We start from the raw sequence: 19,418 nt of genomic DNA on the forward strand, positions 1-19,418 counted from the left end.
TGTGCATGTGCCTGTATGTGTGTGCAAGAATGTGATGGTGTATGTACCTGTATACACGAGTTTGAGTAGTGGGTGTGTGAAAATGTGAGAGGCTGAGTGTGTGTCTATGTGTAAGATTGTATGAGAGAGAGAGTTTGTGTGTGAGCCAATGTGCGAGTAAGAATTATCAAGTGTATGTATGAGAAAATGATTAGGTGTATGTAGCTGTGTGTGTGAATGAGTGAGAGAGTATGTGTGCGTGCCGACATGCTTATTTTGTTTTAATTTTCTTTCCACCTCTGAAGGTGCCCATTCCCCTCGTACCTCATACAAACAGCTTAATTTTTGTGCATGAAACTACAGGGTGCATGATATTTGCCCATAACAGCCTCACGTGTGCAGCAGGATAGTGATCTGGAGCAGAAACCCCAGAATTTTCCTGTCCTGAACACTCAGGTCAAATTGGAGGAGCAGTAACTCCAGAGAGTAGTGAGAATGTGGGAAAGCAAAATTCGAAGCATTTAAGGGGCAAATTAGGTAAGTACATAGATCATCAAAGCACAGGAGGCCATTCAGCCCATCATGATCTTTGCAAGAGCAATTCAGCTAGTCCCACTCTCTATCTTTTCTCCATAGCCCTGCAGATTTTTTCCCTCTTGAAAACCTTGATTGAATCTGCCTCCACCAGGCTCTCAGGCACTACATTCCAGATCCTAACTACCCACTGCATTCATAGTTTTTCCTCATGTGCCATTGGTTTGTTTTCTACTCACCTTATATCAGTGTTGTCTGGTTTTCAATAGTTTTTCCAGGTTTATTCTTATTCACCAAAGCTCCTTACGACAGCACCTACCAAACCCACAACCTCTACCACGTAGAAGGACAAGGGCAGCAGACGCGTGGGAACACCACACCCGCACGTTTTCCTCGAAGCCAGATACCACCCTGACTTGGAAATATATTGCCGTTCCTTCACAGTTGCTGGGTCAAAATCCTGGAACTATCTCTCTAAAAGCACTGCGGGTGTTACTTCACCATGTGGACTGCAATGGTTCAAGAAGGTGGCTTACCACCAGCTTCTCAAGGGAAATTAGGGATGGGCAACAAATGCTGGCCTTGCCAGCAACAGTCCCATCCTATGAAAGAGTAAAAAAAAAAACTTACTAGATCTCCGCATGATTTTGAATACTTTTATCAAATTTCCTCTTCAACTTTCTTGAAGGAGAACCATCCCAACTTCAGCAATCTACCTATGTAACTGAAGTTCCTCATCCCTGAACTCATTCTTATGAACCTTTTCTGCACCTTCTCTAATGCCTTCATATCATTCCTAAAGTGTGATGCCCAGAATTGAATGCAGTACTCTAGCTGAGGCCAAACCAGCATCTTATACAAGCATATCATAATTTCCTTGCTTTAGTACGCTAAAGCCCAGAATCCTCTATGCCTTTTTAACCACTTTGTCAACCTGCCCTGCCCCCTTTCACTGATTTGTACACATGTGCACCCAGGTGCCTCTCCTCCTGCACCCGCTTTAGAATTGTACCCTTTACACTGCCTCCCCCATTCTTCCCACCAAAATGTCCCATGTCGCACTGCTCTGCATTAAATTTAATCTGCTACACATCCACCCATTCCACCAATCTATGTCCTCTTGAAGTCTATCACTTCCCTCCCTATAGTTACTACTTCCAAGTTTTTGTCATCTGCAAATTTTAGAATTGTGGCCAGTACACCCAAGTCTAAGTAATTAATTTAGATCAAGGAAAACAGTGGTCCTAATACAAACACCTGGAGAACACCTTCTTCCAGACCGAAAAGTAATTGTTCACCCTATTACTTCCTGTCACTCAATCAACCTCATGTCCCACTTTCCACTGTCCCTTTGTTCCGTTAGCATCGATTTTTCTGACAAGCCTGTAATGTGGCACTTTATTAAACACCTTTTGGAAGTTTATGTACACCACATCGATCGCATTGGCCCAATCCAAAAAAAAACTAAATCAAGTTCGTTAAATGTGATTTGCCTTTAATGAGCCGTGCTGGCTTTTGTTAATGAATCCAGATTTGTCCAAGTGACTTAATCCGGCACAAATTATCATTTCTAAAAGCTTTTTAAAATGTATTCACTCATGGTACGTGGGAGTCACTGCCTAATTGCTCTTGAGAATGTGGTGGTGAGCTGCCTTCTTGAACCGCTGCAGTCCATGTGCTGTAGGTACACCTACAGTGCTGTTAGGGAGGGAGGTCCAGGATTTTGACCCAGCGACAGTGAAGGAACGGTGATATATTTCCAACTCAGGATGGTGAGTGACTTGGAGGGGAACTTGCAGGTGGCGGTGTTCCCATGCATCTGCTGCCCTTGTGTTTCTAGGTGGTAGCGATTGTGGGGTTTGGAAGGTGCTGTCAAAGAACCCTTGGTGAGATGCTGCAATACATCTTGTAGATGGTATGCACTGCTGCCACTGTGCGTCAGTGGTGGAAGGAGTGAATGTTGAAGGTGGTGCATGGGGTGCCAATCAAGTGGGCTGCTTTGTCCTGGATGGTGTCGAGCTTCTTGAGTGTTGATGGAGCTGCACTCACCCAGGCAAGTGGAGAGTATTCCATCACACTCCTGACTTGTGCCTTGTAGATGGTGGACAGGTTTTGGGGAGTCAGGTGAGTTGATTGCTGCAGATTTCCTAGTCTCTGACCTGCTCTTGTAGCCAAAGTATTTATATGGCTGGTCCAGTTCCTCTGTACCTAAGGAGGATTGGAAGATTATGGCAGGTGCCTCTGCAATTTCCATCCTTACTTCCCTCAGCATCCTTGGATGCATCTCAGCTGGTCCTGGTAACTTATCAGCTTTAAGTTTGGCCAGCCTTTCCAATACCTCCTCATCAATTTTTAGCCAAAATTCAAAAATAGTTCAAAATCTTTCTTCCCACAATCTTCCAGAGCTTCCAACATATCATTGGATGAAAAAGATGCCAATTTGCCCAAGGTCATTTCCACTGGAAACAGGCAGTCAAAGCAGAAGGGAGAAAGGAATAGGAGTGGCAGAAGGCTTATATGGAGCATAAACACTGGTTGGGCAGAATGATGTGTTTCTGTAAATTCTATGGCTCTGTTTTGCCCCATTGCAATAGAGAACTCGTTTAAGGCACAACCCAGATCAAAAGCAGAGTAAAGCTACCTCCAGGATGTTTCAGCTGCAGACTCTAGGCCCACCCTCAGATAAGATGGCCCCCATTTCCTGGAAGTACCCTCTGTGAGGCTGTGAATTTATGGTAAATGGGGTTGCGAGGTGGGTGGACGGTAGCGACTGTTTTGTTCAGTGGTCCCCATGCTCCACTAAGGGTCACCCATCCACTTTTAAAGACATTGATTCTGCTGTATGTTCAGTCTCCTCTCAAAACTCTACAGCTGCAATTCTGGTGATGTCTTTTCACTGCTTTCCAATCGGGAAACCTCCATCATTGACCTATCTCTCTGTGATTATGTTACATTGTAGTGTTTTCCATTTAAATTTGCTATTAACTTGTGTATGTCATGTGCCTCAGTGTAAAGATTCCAACATAAAAATTAATTTTTATAAAACTGTTTTTCGTGTAAGTTTATTGACCCTCAACCTGAATTCCAGCCTCACTTGTCTTTACTGAAAGTGTGACTTTTCCCTGCAGGCTTAACAAGAGGTGTACCTCTCCATACAACTTAAATTTATATAGCACCTTTAATGCAATACACTGTCCCAAGGTGCTTCATAAGAGTGTAATGAAATAAAGTAAAGCACCGAGCACATAAGGACACCTTCCAAACCCACGACAGTTGCCATCTAGAAAGACAAGGCCAGCAGATAGATGGGAACACCACCACCTGGAAGTTCCCCTCCAAGTCACTCACCACCCGGACTTGGAAATATATCACCGTTCCTTCACTGTCGCTGGGTCAAAATCCTGGAACTCCCTCCCTCCCAGCACTGTGGGTGTACCTACACCACATGGACTGCAGCGGTTCAAGAAAGCAGCTCACCACCACCTTCTCAAGGGCAATTAGGGATGGGAATAAATACTGGCCCAGCCAGCGACACCCACACCCTGTGAAAGAACACAAAAAATTAGAACCAATGACCAAAACCTTCACTGTACGAGGACAAGTTGCAGAGTCTAGTCTTCTATTCACTAGAATATAGAGGATTAAAAGGTGATCTTAATTGAGGTAATTCTCCCATTTATGTAATACCTGCGAGATGACAGGGATGGATCCCCCTTTTGCCTCCTCTCAACTGATGGAAAGCAGCTTGTTTTCAGAATGAAAATAGTGTTTTAATCCTAAATGCTGTAACTGTCAGGAACAGACAAACAGATTTTCTCGTAAATTTTAAAAGATACATTCTTATTATTCAACACCTGAATAACACAACCACACCCACTCACACCCTCATAGACATGCACACACTCAAGATTCTGATTACAAGAGGTAGTATGCATTTAAGATTTAAGAGTTTGAGAGTCCTTTGTCACAGTTGTTTTTCCCCAGGATTAAGTCTCGAAATAATTCAACCCTGTAATCCTTTTTTTGGTCCACTGAAGAAAAATGTCTGGAGGTTTTAGGAAGACATTTGCTGTTGTCTCCTGTTCGCAGTAGCAGATTTCTCTTGTTCCACTCCAGTGCAGGTGTGATAACACAGTCCTGACTCAAAACCCTGGTCTGGTTCCTCAGGTAGAGGGGTAAAGGCCAACCTGAATCTCTTCCTACTGGTGATTCTTAGGCAGAGTCTTGTTCCTTCACAAGTCTACATGTTTCTCTGTCTCTGCTCCAAAAATGTGCCCTATTAAATCTCCTTATGAGAAATCTAGTTTCTTTCATGTGACGTCATCAAGATAAAATAGAGCTTTTCCACACCCTTTCTCTGGATTTCAACCCTGGAGTCAACAAGTCTGCAAACAATATTGTGAAACAAGTTTCTTTAATTATTTGGAGAAGGGCAGCCATTAATCATGGAAGGATTTTTAGCATTTTAATGACTTCTCAAAGTCCATTGCGTGACACAGCTTTCACGACCTCAGGATATCCCAAAGCGCTTTACAGCCAAAGTAATTTGGCAGTGTAGTCACAATAATATTGTAGGAAACACAGCAGCCAATTTGCAGCAACAGGCTCTCATAAACAATTATATAAAAAGATAGCCTTTTTTGGTGTTGGTTTGGCATTTAAACATGGGCCAAGACACTGTAAGAATTCTTTGAATAATACAAATGGGATATATTGCGTCCATCCGAGGGGTCAGATCGGAGGTTCCTCCATTTAGTGTTTCATCTGTACCTCCAAAAGTGCAGCACTCTGTCACTAGAAGAGTCAGCCTGGATTTTGCGCAATACACAGTGGATACTTCAAACAGAACATGTTCCCTCTGAGCTCCCTTCCTTTTTCCACACTATGTGGGATTTCCAACTGATCCTGGAGAATGATATACAAGGATCAAATACACAGAAACAGGCCATTCTGCTCAACAGGTGCATGGTGTATGGCGTATATGCTCCACTCAAGCCTCCTTTTCTTCATCTAATTATCAGCTTTATCCTGTATTCCCTTTTGCCTCATTTAACTAGCTTCCCTTAAATGCATCCATGCTACTCACTGCAGCTGCTCTCTGTGGGAGCGAGTTCCATATTCTCACCACTCTCTGGGTGAACAAATTTCTTCTGTATTCCAATTGGATTTCTTGGTTTTTTTTTTTCTGTATCGATGGTCATAAGTTCTGTTCCATCCCACAAGTGGAACAACTGTGTCTACTCTACATTAAACAAGTAGATAATTTTAAAGACCTCCAAGAGCCTTTTCAAGTGAAAAGAGACCCAGCCTGCGTATCCTTTCCCAGTAGTTACACAACAGCCTGCTTTGGGGCCCAGGTAGCTGTGGTGAGAGTAAGTAGGCAAAGGTGGTTCAGAACAATGTCTGAGATGCAGGTGAGTCCACTCTTGCACGTCACTCTGGAATTACTAGCTCTATATGTCCCTAATGGCAGGAAAACCTCCATGGAAACACCCAACATGGTAAAACAATTTCAAAAAATGCGCAATGGTGAAAACATTTTAATGCAGTTCAAAGACTTAGTTCGCTGTCCAATTCTTCATTTCACAGAATAAGAATTGTTACAGTACAGGAGGCGGCCTTAATGGCCAGTCGTGTCTGTACCGGCTCTCTGAATGAGTTCGCCTAGTTCCATTCCCTCTGCCTTCTCCCCATAACCCTGCACATTCTTCCTTTCCAGATAACAGTCTAATTCCCTTTTGAAAACCTCGATTGATCCTGCTTCCACCGCACACTCAGGCAGCGCATTCCTGATCCTAACCACTTGCTGTGCAAAAGTTTTTCTTCATATCACTTTTGCCAATTATCTTAAATCTATGCCCACTTGTTCTCGATCCTTCCACCAATGGGAACAATTTCTCTGTCTCTCTACTCTGTTCAGACCCATGATTTTGAATACCTCTGTCAAATCGCCTCTCGACCTTCTCTTCTCCAAGGAGAACAGTCCCAGCTTCTCCAATCTATCTTCATAACTGAAGTTCCTCATTCCTGGAACCATTCTCGTGAATCTTTTCTGCACTCTCTCCAATACCTTCACATCCTTCCTAAAGTGCGGCACCCAGAACTGGGGACAATATTCCAGCTGAGACCAAACAAGTGTCTTATACAAGTTCAATATAACCTCCTTGCTCTTGTGTATGCCCCTATTCATAAAACCCAGGATACTGTGTGCTTTATTAACCACTTGCTCAACCTGTCCTGCCAACCTCAATGACTTAAGAACATATACAGCCAGGTTCCTCTGCTCTTACACTCCATTTAGAACTCTACCCTTTATTTTATATTGTCTTTTCATGGTCTTCCAACCAAAATTAATCATTTCACATTTCCCCGCATTGAACTTCATCTGCCACCTGTCTGCCCATTTCATTAACTTGTCAATGTCCTTTTGAAGTTCTGCACTATCCTCACAGTTCACTATGCTTCCAAGTTTCATATCATCCACAAATTTTGAAATTGTGCCCCATACACCAAGATTTAGGTTATTAATATACATCAGAAGAGCAAGGTTCCCAATATTGACCCATAGGGAACTCCACTACAAACCTTCCACCAGCACGAAAAATATCCATTAACTACTACTACTCTGTTTAATGTCACTCAGCTAATTCCATATCCATGTTGCATCTGTCCCTTTTATTCCATGAGCTACAATTTTCCCCCACAAATCTGTTGTGGCACTTTATCAAATGCCTTTTGGAAGTCAATGTACACCACATCAACAGCATTAATCTCATCCATTTCAAGTTAGTTAAACATAATTTCCCCGTAACAAATCCATGCTGACTTTCCTTAATTAACCCACATTAGTCCATGTGATTATTAATTTTGTCCCAAATTATTGTTTCCACCAGTTGCCCACCACTGAAGTTAAAATGCCTGGCCTGTAGTTGCTGGGTTTATCTTTACAAAACAGATCAATAGGATAGTGTTTCCACGGCTGCAAATTGCACTAGGTTTATAAAGAGAAGTTATGGTTCAAGTTCGTTTTCATAATTACAATTGTAAAATCTTCAATGAACCAGCTCAATCAGGTGGTGTGTCAGAACACAATTGCTCCTTTTTTCACCCCTGCATTAATATTCCTTGAAGTATTGAAGAGTGGTAACCTGTTGCAATAATAACAGCTGAAAACTGACATCACAAAAAATTGGCATTTTCAATTAGTGTCCAGTTACCACCAGTGGGTAACCTAATTTAAAAATCACTGATATTCACTTAAAAACTATACAGAACTGTTTATCAGTTGCAATGGTGTACAATAGTCAGTTTCTTAATAAATTAAATGATTTCTAACAATTTAAAACTTTTAGAAAGATGGTTACTAGTGCCTTTGCACCTGGATTCTGACCCAGGCAGTCATTCTTCAAGGCTCAACAGTGTCAGCAAGTTTTTTCAATACTGAATCCTGACAAAAAAAAAATCTGCAAAGTCTCTTCCTGATGGGGAGTCATGGGTGGATTCTACTGTCTCAAGCCAGGACAATGAAGCCAACAGCAGCACCCACCCCCATCCCAATCGAAGGGTCAGTCAGTGACACAATGACAAGACCACACTATCAAGGGGTCAGTCACACAGTGACAGGGCCGCATTATCAAGGGGTCAGTCACACAGTGACAAGGCCGCATTATCCAGGGATCAGTCACACAGTGACAAGGCCACATTATCCAGGGGTCAGTCACACAGTGACAGGGCCACATTATTGAGGGGTCAGTCAGTCACACAGTGACAGGGCCACATTATCAAGGGGTCAGACAGTCACACAGTGACAGGGCCACACTATCGAGGGGTCAGTCATTCACACGGTGACTGGGCTTCATTCTTATTGAGTTATGATTTGTTGTGAAGAGGCTGGGCCATTACAGGAGACACATTGAAAACCAGTCAGATTTATGACTCTCATCCCTGGCTGAACACATACCAGTAGCAGAGTCACTAACTAGTGAGACTCGATGGGTTTGGTGGGGGAGTCGTAAATCGAGGCACCGATGTTGGGATGAAGCTGGGAGCTGCAGCATGATTATCAGGCTGTGTTACAATCCGCCCAATCCCAGACGTGGAGGGAGCAGTCGTCTGCAGCCGAGAACAGTGCCCGTTGTTTCCACGGGTGCCAGGCATGTCTGGTAACCAGTGGGATCTCTTGCTTTGGCTCTGGAGTGACACTGTGGCCTCGGTGGATGAAGGTCGGCTCCACCCTGCTGGGTCCTGCCAACCACGAGCTGGTGTTATAAACGTGAACTGTCCCATTAAAACCTTCAACAGAGAGAAAAATAACAATCACAATGGCTGAAGAGACATCAAATGCTCCTGTTGTTGAAGGATACCTCCCCAATTCCTCCTGTCCCTCCCCTGACATTGTTAAGGTGCAGAGCTTCCACTCCCATCCTCCAGTAATTCAAGTGGCCAACCATCAAATGGGACAGTGAGAGTCAACATACTATTACACATGCTCATCTTTACTTTCATATCCCTCCTTTGCCCTGCCTCCTCCCTATCTCTATAATCTCCTCCGGTGCCACAACCCTCAGAGATCTCTGTGCTCCTCCAATTCTGGTCTGTTCAGCATCCCTGATTTCCATCACTCCACCAACTGCCGACTGGGCCTGAAGCTCTGGAATTCCCTCCCACTCTATCACTCTCTTTTCTTCTTTAACATGTCCGTGAAAGCCCAGCTCTTTGGTTATGAGCCCTAATATCACATGTGAACAGTGTTGAATTGTTTGATAATACTCAGAGGCCAGAGCCTGAGAAGCACAGGTATCTCAGAGAGATGTAGGCCTGAGGATGTTACAGTGATAAGGAGGGGCGAGGCAATGAAGGGACTTGAAAACAAGGCCAGAATTGCAAAAGCGAGAAGTTGCTCTGGAGTGAATGCAGGTCTGTGAATTCAATGGGAGAATGGCATTTGGCAGCAGAGTATTGGGACAGAGAAAAGGCTCCCTTTACATCATCCCAGGTGCCCTTCAAAGTGATATTTTGCATTACTCACAGCAGCCCTCTCTTCATCCTCGAAGCAAGTTTGCTGGTTTATACTGGTCAATCTCGTCTGGCACCCAGCTTTCTGATCTGAGCCATGCAGGGCTGGTTTTAACTGGACACACGAGTGAAACTGCCTCAGATTTACATCCAGATCCAGGAGGTGAAAGGGTGTGCCCTCTAATCCCTCAAATCCAGATAGGTCACTTGTTCACAACGCTTCTAAGGGATATGCCACTTTCAGCATTTTAATCCCTGACCCAATTCCTGAGGGTAGGAGTGAGGGAGCGATGGGTTCACAGTGCCACTTTCCAAGACCATGTTTTTCTTTAAAGAATAGAATTTCTGGAGTAATTGTGTTCAGTTCTGGGCACAACACCTTAGGACATATTGCCCTTGGTATATGGTTTTACTAAAAGGACATCCTGTCTAACAAGTTTTTTGAGGATGTAACAAGTAGATTAGGTAAAGGGGAACCAGTAGATGTAGGGTACCTGGATTAACAAAAGGTATTCAATTCGGTGTCACGCAAAATGTTAGAAGACAAAATACAGACTCTTGGAGTTAGGGGTAATATATTATCATGGATAAAGGATTGGTTCATGGAATGGGAGTTGGTGGCGCAGTGTTATTGTCACTGGACTGTTAATCTAGACCCCCAGGATAATGCTCTGGGGGCCTGAGTTCGAATCACCAATAAAAATCTGGAATTAAAAGTCTAAGAAACCATTGCCAATTGTCATAAAAACCCATCTGGTTCACTCATGCCCTTTAGGGGTGGAAATCTGCCATCCTTACTTGGTCTGGCCTACACGTGACTTCAGATCGACAGCAATGTGGTTGACTCTTAAATGTCCTCTGATCAAGGGCAATTAGGGATGGGCAATAAACGCTGGCCTAGCCAGCAACCCCCACATCCCATGAACGAATAATAAATAAAAGCAGAGAGTGGGCATAAATGAACTTTTTCAAGTTGGCAGGCAATGAATAGTGGAGCACCACAAGGATCAGTGCTGGGACCTCAGCTATTTACAATCTATATTAATGAGTTCGATGAAGAGACAGAGTAATGTATCTAAGTTTGCTGATGATACAAAGCTAGGTAGAATGGTAAGCTGTAGGGAGGACACAGAGGCTGCAAATTTAGATATACACAGGTTAAGTGAGTAGGCAACAAGGTGGCAGATGGAGTATAATCTGCCAGTGTGAATTTATTCACTTTGGTCATAGGGATAGAAAAGCAGAATATTTTCAAGAGGTGAGAAACTTGTAATTGCTGATATTCATAGAGACTTGGGATGACTGGTATCATTCCAATAATTCCTCTACAGAACTGGACAAATTATTCCAGCAAGGACAATTACTAATACTCAAAGGAACACAGAAAGTTAGCATGCAGGTGCAGCAAGCAGTTAGGGAAGAAAATGGTTTGTTGACCGTCATTGCAAAGGGATTGGAGTACAGGAATAAAGAAGTCTTGCTACAATTGTACAGGGCTTTGGTGAGACCATATTTGGAACCCTGTGTGTGCAGTTTTGGTCTCCACATGTTAGAAATGATAATGGTGAAGGTTCACTAAATTGGTCCCTGGGATGAGGGGGTTGTCCTATGACGAGAGGCTGAGTAAATTGGGTTTATATCTCTGGAGTTTAGATGAATGAGAGGTGATCACAGTGAAATCTAGAAGATTCTGAAGGGGTGTGATAGGGTGAACACAGAGATTGTTTCCATTGGTCGGGGAATCTAAAACACGGGGGCACAGTCTTAGGATGAGGGGCCGATCATTTAGAACTGAGATGAGGAGAAATTTCTTCTCTCAAAGGGTTGTGAATCTCTGGAATTCTCTACCCCAAAGGGTTGTGGATGCGCCATTGTTGAATACATTTAAGGCTGAGATAGACGGATTTTTGACCTCTCAGGGAATTAAGTGACACGGAGAACAGGTGGGAAAAAGGAGTTGAAGCCCAAGTTCGGCCATGGTTGTACCGAATGGCAGAGCAGGCTCGATGGGCCGTGTAGTCTACTCCTGCTCCTGTTTCTTGTGTTCTTGGGAGGGGAAGCAGCACAGGTTTACCAGAACGATACTGAAGCTAAATGGGTGAAATTATATGGGCAGGTGGGGAGAGGCCGCTTGGATTGCTCTGAATAATTTGATCGGGTTGATAGAGAGAAACTATTTCCTCTGGTTGGGGGAGTCCATAACAAAGGGGCAGAGGCTTAAAATTAGAGCCAGGCTGTTCAAGAAGCACTTCTTCACACAAAAGGGAATGGAATCCCGGAACTCTTCCAAAAGGTTGTTGAGACTGGGGTCAATTTGAAAATTTCAAAACTGAGATCAGTAGATTTTGTTCTGTGGTTGAAAGGTTATTGGGGTAGGCAAGAATGTGGAGTTGAAGTCACAATCAGATCAGCCATGATCTTGTTGAATGGCGGAGCAGGTTTGAGGGGCCGAATGGCCATATGTTGTTAGGCCACTGTTTTAAAGGTTACAGAACTAAGCCGGATAAGAGGGAGTTAAATTCAACCATGTTCTAAATGAAAAGCTGAACATGCTGGAACGAACGGCCTCCTGTTATTCCTACTTCTCCTCTCCACATCCAGAACCAACATACCAGACACTGCGAGATGGTCCTGTAGACAGGGTGCCCAGGTCAGGCTCAGATAGTCATTGCTTGAAACGGCAGCGGGAATCACTAACTGTGTGAGGCTCAGAGTCTTGCTCAGGTCTCGATAATCGCTCAGCACCACTCGACCATCTGAGCACAGCCTGGCCACCTTCGAGTGCCCTGGCGCCCACCCCATTGTCCAATGGCAGCCATCTCCCCTGTTCACAGGCACATCAGAGCGTCCAATCAGGCTTGGGCGTTGCCGGGTATCAGCCAACCACAGATGACCTTTCAGGCAGCAGACTGAGAAAGTGGAATGATCAAGAAATTCCAGCTCACTGATTGGCTCACAATCATCTGTCCCTGAGGAGACAATTAACAAACACTCCCATCAGTTGGGATCCAAGTGCTCAAACATAACCCACAACCAGCATGTCACTCTTCAACTGCCTCACACCCACTGTACAGATTTCCAATATACCCAAACCACCCCCCATTCACTTCCACTGTACACAATCCCAATGGATCAAACCCCTTCCCATTCACTCCCACTGTACAGATGTACAGATTCCCAAACACACTTTCCCATTCACTTGTTAGCAAACTACTTTTTAAGCCCAAAAATACTCAGTCCTGTTTTCTGTCTTCCCATTGCTCTCCATCAGAATCATGCCCCACGTAAGAATCAGCTCCTCCGTTGCCACCGAGTCCTAGAGGGCAAGCGGGAGAGAGCTGCCCCCAGCAGTTGCTCCAAATCCTCCAACAAGATATATAAGGCTCCACAACAGGGATCCTTCCAGCTCCCAGGGCATCAAAAGTGCTCCAACTTCATTCCACATTCAGCCCAAGTTGGGGCATTCCCCTTCACAACCACTGCGGTCAGGAAGTCCCATACATCTCCATCCTCCCTCAAGAAGCTGCACTCCAGGTTTGACCCTCGATCATGTTACCTGGAGGTTGTGTGTGTGCGTATGACCCACCTGTAGTAAACAGCACCTCCTGAGATGCAATCTCCTGGATTGTGATGTTGCTGACCTTTGAACCATGAAGCACCCGAGGGGTCGGAGAGCAGTCGACAGAGATTTTCGACCACTGGCCGCCTGCAGCCTGGTTCTGGACTGTGTTCACCAATGTGATGGCATCTGTCACAGAGAGTTAACAGTGAAATCAGAAGGCATTATTCACCATTATACACGTGGTTGGTTAGTTGCATCTGCAGCATCCAATAGCTCTGCAAAATTTTCCCTTCAAGTATTTATCCAATTCCTTTTTAAAAAGGGAAATCATGATTTCAATGGCCTTTCAGGCAGTGTGTTCCATATCATACCTCACTGTTTTAAAAATAAAATTCTTCTCATCTCTTCTGTTCTTTTGTTAATTCTCTTCAATCTGTGTCCCTCTGGTTACCGACCCCCTTCCACTAGAAACAGTTTCTCCCCATTTACCCTATCAAAATCCCTCACGATTTTAACAACTTAATCAAATCTCCCCCTTAACCTTCTCTGTGCTAAGGAAAACAATCCTGGCTTCTCCAGTCTCTCCATGTAACTGGAATCCCTTATCCCTGGGATCATTCTCATAGACCCCTCTACAGAACTGGACAAATTATTCCAGCTGGGACAAATACTCAGACTCAAACCAGGCTGGAGACCCTGCACAAGGAGTCAAGCTCAGGCAAAGCAATTTAATTAGGGTCAAATAAAGCAACGGGAGAACAATCAGATCTGAGTGGGTTTGAAGGCAGAATTGAACACAGAAGTGCAAAGTGGTATATTTCAGGTACAGTGAAGAGGAGTAATATAAACTAAAAGGACACAATTTTAAAAGGGGGGCAGGAACAGAGAGACTTGGGGGAAGCACACACATATTTTTGAGGGTGGCAGGACAAGTTGAGAAGGCATATGTGATGCTAGGTTATACAAATAGAGACAGAGCACAAAGTTAAACCTTTGCAAAGCACTAGTTAGAACCCAGCTAGAGAATTGTTTCCAATCTTGAGCATCACACTTTAGGAAGGATGTCGAGGCCTTGGAGAGGGTGCGGAGGAGATTTACCTGAATGGTTCCAGGGATGGTGGGTGGGGGGGGCAGACTTCAGTTAATGTGAAGAGACTGGAGAAGCCGGGATTGTTCTCCTTAGAGCAGAGAAGGCTAAGGGGAGATTTAGCAGAGGTGTTCAAAATCATGAGGGGGTTTTGACAGAGTAAATAAGAAGAAACTGTTTCCAGTAGCAGGAGGGTCAGCAGCCAGGTGGACACAGATTTTAATGTGATTGCGGAAAAAATTCTCATCTTCCCCCTGGCTCTTTGACGCAGCGAGTTGTGATCTGAAACACACTGAAAGAGCAGTGGGAGCAGATTGTAACTTTCAAAGGGAATTGGATAAATATTTGTAATGTAAAATATTATGGAGCTATGGGGACAGTGCAGGGGACTGAGTAATTGGATGGATCTTTCAAAGGACTGGCACAGGCACGTTGACTGAATGGGCTGCCTTTTGTGCAGCATGATTCTATTTTAGGAAATTTCACTGGCAAGAGATCCTCAGGCCCCAGAGTCCCTCTAGTGCTGATGGAATTAACAGCAGGTAGTTCCCAGTGAGACGGATGAGCAGAGGCTCCATCATTTTGTTCCACATGGCAAAAGATGTGTTTAAAAACCTGTTCACACGGTTAGTGGAAGGAGGAGGTTCAATAGTGGCTTTCAAAACAAAATTGGATAAATACTTGTAAAACATTTTATAGCTACAGGGACAGAGCAGGGGAGTGGAACTATTTGGACAGCTCTTTCATAGGACTAGGCTGAATGACCTCCTTCCCTCCTGCAACATTCTGTGATTCTCCTGAACCAAGTGCAGACCAGAAGGTCTTGATGTCTGACCGAATGAGCTGATCCCCAATCTCCAATCTTTCTCTGCAGCATTTTTAAACAGCACTTTCTAAATCCACAACTGTTACCATCTCACAGAACAAGGGCAGCAGACACATGGAAATACCACCATCTGGAAGTTCCCCTCCAAGCCACTCACCATCCTGACTTGGAAATATATCACCGTTCCCTCACTGTCGCTGGATCAAAATCCTGGAACTTCCTCCCTAACAGCACTGTGGGTATACCTACAGCACATGGACTGCAGCGGTTCAAGAAGGCAGCTCACCACCACCTTCCCAAGGCGAATTAATGCTGCCCTGCCAGCGACACTCACATTCTGAGAATAATTTAAGACTGAATTTGATAGATTTTTGTTGGAAAATAGATTCAGGATGTGGAGCTAAGGTGGGTAAATAGAGTTAAGATACAAATCAGATAGGACACAATGGAAGAGACTTGGGGGTCTGAAGGTACTGGATAAGGGGTCAGTGCTGATGCAGCCGGGGTGGGGATTTGAAATCTCTGTCTGCCTGTGGTCCCTCTCCCTGGTGTGTGGTGTTGGGGGTGGGAGGGGGTTCCAAGCTGTGCTCAGCATCTCCTGGTCCTGATTGCCTCTCTATTTATCATAACCTCGCAGAACCAAGAACACGACGCAATCAATTCACTTACCGCTCTCATCTGTTGCCAAGCGCCAGACCTGTAGTGAGGTGTCAGGGGGTCCACTGCTCACCAAAAGGCTGTAGGGAAAGAATCAGAGCTACTGAATACAACTTCAAATTTCCAACACAGAAACAGGCCATTCAACCCAACTGGTGTTTTTGCTCCACACAAGCATCCTGCCACCCCTCTTCGTCTCACCCTATCACCATATCCTTCTATTCCTTTCTCCCTCAAGTGTTTATCAAGTTTCCCTCTTAAATGTACCTATACTATTCACCTCAACCATTCCCTGCGGTGGCAAGTTCCACAATCTCACCTCTCTCTGGGTAAAAGAGTTTATCCTGATTACCCAATTTATCAGTAACTATTTTATATTTGTGGTCCCTAGATCTGGTCTCCCCAAGAAGTGGAATCTGCCCTCTGTGTCTACCCTGTAAATTTTAAAGACCTCTATCAGGTCACCCCTCAGCTTTATAGATAGAGTGGACGTGGGGAAGATGTTTCCATTAGTAGGAGAGACTAGGACCCGAGGGCACAGCCTCAGAGTAAAGGGAAGACCTTTTAGAACAGAAATGAGGAGAAACTTCTTTAGCCAGAGAGTGGTGAATCTATGGAATTCATTGGCACAGAAGGCTGTGGAGGCCAGGTCATTGAGTGTATTTAAGACCGAGATAGATAGGTTCTTGATTGGTAAGGGGATCAAAGGTTACGGGGAGAAGGCAGGAGAATGGGGTTGAGAAACTTATCAGCCATGATTGAATGGCGGAGCAGATCTGATGGGCCGAATGGCCTAATTTCTGCTCCTATGTCTTATCTTTTCTAAAAACAGACCCACTCTGTTCAATTTTTTCTTATAGATACAACCTCTCAGTTCTGGTATCACCCTTGTACATTTGCACCCCCTCCATTTTCTCTACATCTTTATCATCCTTAGGGTCAGTACTGAGGAAGTGCTGTCAGATTGTCAGTACTGAGGGAGTGCTGCACCGTCGGATGGTAAGTACTGAGGGAGTTTCTTTTAATTCATTTACGGAATATGGGTGTCGTTGGCTAGGCCAGCACTTTTTGCCCATCCCTAATTGTTACATTCTTGGAGGGTCAGAGTTCAGGGAGCACTTGCACCTTCGGGGGGGCGGGGGGTTGGTCAGGGCTGAGGGAGCGCCGCACTGTCAGAGGGACAGGGCTGAGGGAGCGCTGCAGAGTTTCAGATAAGATGTGAAACCGGAGGCCCTTTAGCCCATTCAGATTAAGGGCTAGGTATCCCAGTGGAAAATTCAGAGTGGTTGCCCTTCCCCGCCACCATGTCTGGATCTATTGTAGACTAATTGGTTCCTGTGATAATTCAGCAACACTACTCTCATTGTAACATGATACGACTTGGACAGTAATTTTCTCTGGGGGTCCTCAGTTGTCCCTGCAGACAATATACCCAGACACTCAGACTCATACTCTACCTGGTCCCTGCAACGTGTTTCAAATCATAAATGGGCCTATCTGAGAAGCCACCACATTTCACCGTGAAGTCTCTCTCTGGACAAAGTCCCTGCAAAGGGAAACGGAGAGGTTAAAGATGTATGGAAAACTGTCCTACCTCCCCTTCTCCCCCACCCCCAGCCTGATACCCCACCCAGAGAACCCCCCAACAGTGAGGGAGTAGAAGCCAAGGGTGGAGGTATTGGCTCTCTCCTGGCTGCCAGCCTCTCACCTGGTTTCCTTTAGCACAGAGTTTCTGAGGGAGGGAGAGCTCGAGAATTTCATTCTTCTTCCCCACGCTACAGCCGGCGACGCAGATACCTACCAGACAGGGAAGGGCAGAATCAGGCTACAGAAGAACTCTGACATTACACCAGCCAGTGTGTGCATACTTACACAGTAACAGGAACACCTCAGAGTCCTTCACTAATTAAACAGACTGGGGGCATGTAAAGAATGAACCAGACAGCAGATCATGAGGGGTGACTAAACAGTTGGGTCATAAAACATAAGGGCAGGTGACCATTCAGCTCCTCAAGCCTGTTCCTTTATTCAATTAGTTGATCTTTACTTCAACACCATCTACACACACCAGTTCTATAAAACTTAATATCCAACAAAAATTTTATGGAAATATTAAATAAAAACAGCAGGTTCTAGAAATTTTCAGTAGTTCTGGCAGCATCTGTGTTCTCTTGTTCTGGACTCTGGACCTAGGTTAGGTCATCCCTCAATTGTCTAAACATGAGGAAATACAAGTCTAGTTTATACAACCTGCCTTCAATTTAACCCTTATAGCCTTGGTACCATTCTGGTGAACCTGCACAACTGCCCCTCCAAGGAAAAGATCATATATCATTTTGGAAAAGGAACTGTTGTGCAAGTGTAAACACACACAGAAACAGAGAAAGACTCAGAATAACATACTTTTATCCTGAATCCATTCTATGGCACGTGTTGGTTCCTGAAGTTCAAACACATGAAGATCGTTGTACCTGAAAGACAGACAGAATACAGTGATTTCCAGCCATTGTACTGTAAAACACTCCAAAACCCACCTCAGCCACAACTTACATTTAGCAAATGGGAGTAAAACATTGTATACTGCTCCAGAAAAGTGAACATCAGATAAAATTTAAAATTCAGAAAGACAGGTGACCAAAAGCTTGGTCAAAGAGATAGTCTGAAAGAATCATTTCCACGGCACCGTTCAATCTCATCCCACGATCCTGGTTTAACATGAAGCAGTGCCTCTGGGATTAATCTTCGGTATAATCCGCCACCTCCACTTCTGATTCTCAGCCAGAACCCAACATGGAGAGGCAGAGTGACACCAGGTGAATTCAGTGCTCCCTCACACCGGTGTCAGATACCAGAGACCCCAGCACACTCCCATTTCCCCGATACACCAGCCTTCTCTCCACCCACCATCCATTCCCACCCTCTCTCTATGGATCATTCCCCACCACCCCCAAGTCTAGGGTTGCCAACCCTCCAGGATTGTCCTGGAGTCTCTCGAGGAATTGAAGACTCAGGCAGGTTGAGGGAGGGGAAAAAAATTTAAAGTGGGGCATTAAATTAGAGATTTTTTTTTAAATTTATTTGAGCAAGTTCAGTTATGATAAAAAACGTTGGAGAATTAGGGGGTTGGGAAAAGCTGCTTTTCCGCCTGGGAATTGGACGAGGGGGATGAAATGTCCCGGAATCAGTCCACCAGAGTTGGCAACAAACCCCCCCACCCCCACCCTTCCCCCTACCCCCCCACCCTTCCCCCTACCCCCCCCACCCCCACCCTTCCCCCTACCCCCCCCACCCCCACCCTTCCCCCTACCCCCCCACCCTTCCCCCTACCCCCCCCACATCCTCCTTCCCCCCCACATCCTCCTTCCCACCCCCCCAACATCCCCCTTTCCCCACCATCCCCCCCCCCATCCCCCCCATCCCCCCCCCACATCCCCCTTCCCCCCCCATCCCCCCCCCACATCCCCCTTCCCCCCCATCCCCCTTCCCCCCCCCACAACATCCCCCTTCCCCCCCCACAACATCCCCCTTCCCCCCCCACAACATCCCCCTTCCCCCCGCCCAACATCCGCCTTCCCCCCGCCCAACATCCCCCTTTCCCCCCGCGCCTCAAATAGAATCAGCCGCACAGCCTCAGAGACTCCAACATCCAGTCATCCCACTCGCTCTCATCCTCCGCCATCTTTCTATCTCCACGGCAACGCCGACAGATCCACTTCCGGTATCTTTCAATCGTCACTTCCGCTGTCCCCCAAAAAAAC

The 19,418-nt window shown here is 45.2% G+C and overlaps 1 protein-coding gene across 2 annotated transcripts; it reads right to left on the reverse strand.

Moving 5' to 3' along the window:
* Positions 1-8,224: 8,224 nt before the first annotated feature.
* wdr73 (WD repeat domain 73) lies at positions 8,225-19,407 on the reverse strand. Of its 2 annotated transcripts, none has more exons than XM_041198603.1 (8): positions 19,287-19,407; positions 18,064-18,131; positions 17,369-17,457; positions 17,118-17,206; positions 15,673-15,740; positions 13,115-13,276; positions 12,141-12,497; positions 8,225-8,805 (listed from the first exon to the last, which is right to left on the reverse strand). In XM_041198603.1, exons 1-8 carry the CDS (start codon positions 19,337-19,339, stop codon positions 8,576-8,578), a joined length of 1,116 nt encoding a protein of 371 aa, XP_041054537.1. In that variant the 5' UTR covers positions 19,340-19,407; the 3' UTR covers positions 8,225-8,575. The 2 variants fall into 2 exon arrangements, with proteins under 2 accessions (XP_041054537.1, XP_041054538.1); XM_041198604.1 differs by lacking the exon at positions 19,287-19,407 and adding an exon at positions 18,211-18,780.
* Between the last annotated feature and the right edge of the window lie 11 nt (positions 19,408-19,418).

Source organism: Carcharodon carcharias, chromosome 11, assembly GCF_017639515.1.
Source record: "Carcharodon carcharias isolate sCarCar2 chromosome 11, sCarCar2.pri, whole genome shotgun sequence".
Taxonomy (NCBI): domain Eukaryota; kingdom Metazoa; phylum Chordata; class Chondrichthyes; order Lamniformes; family Lamnidae; genus Carcharodon; species Carcharodon carcharias.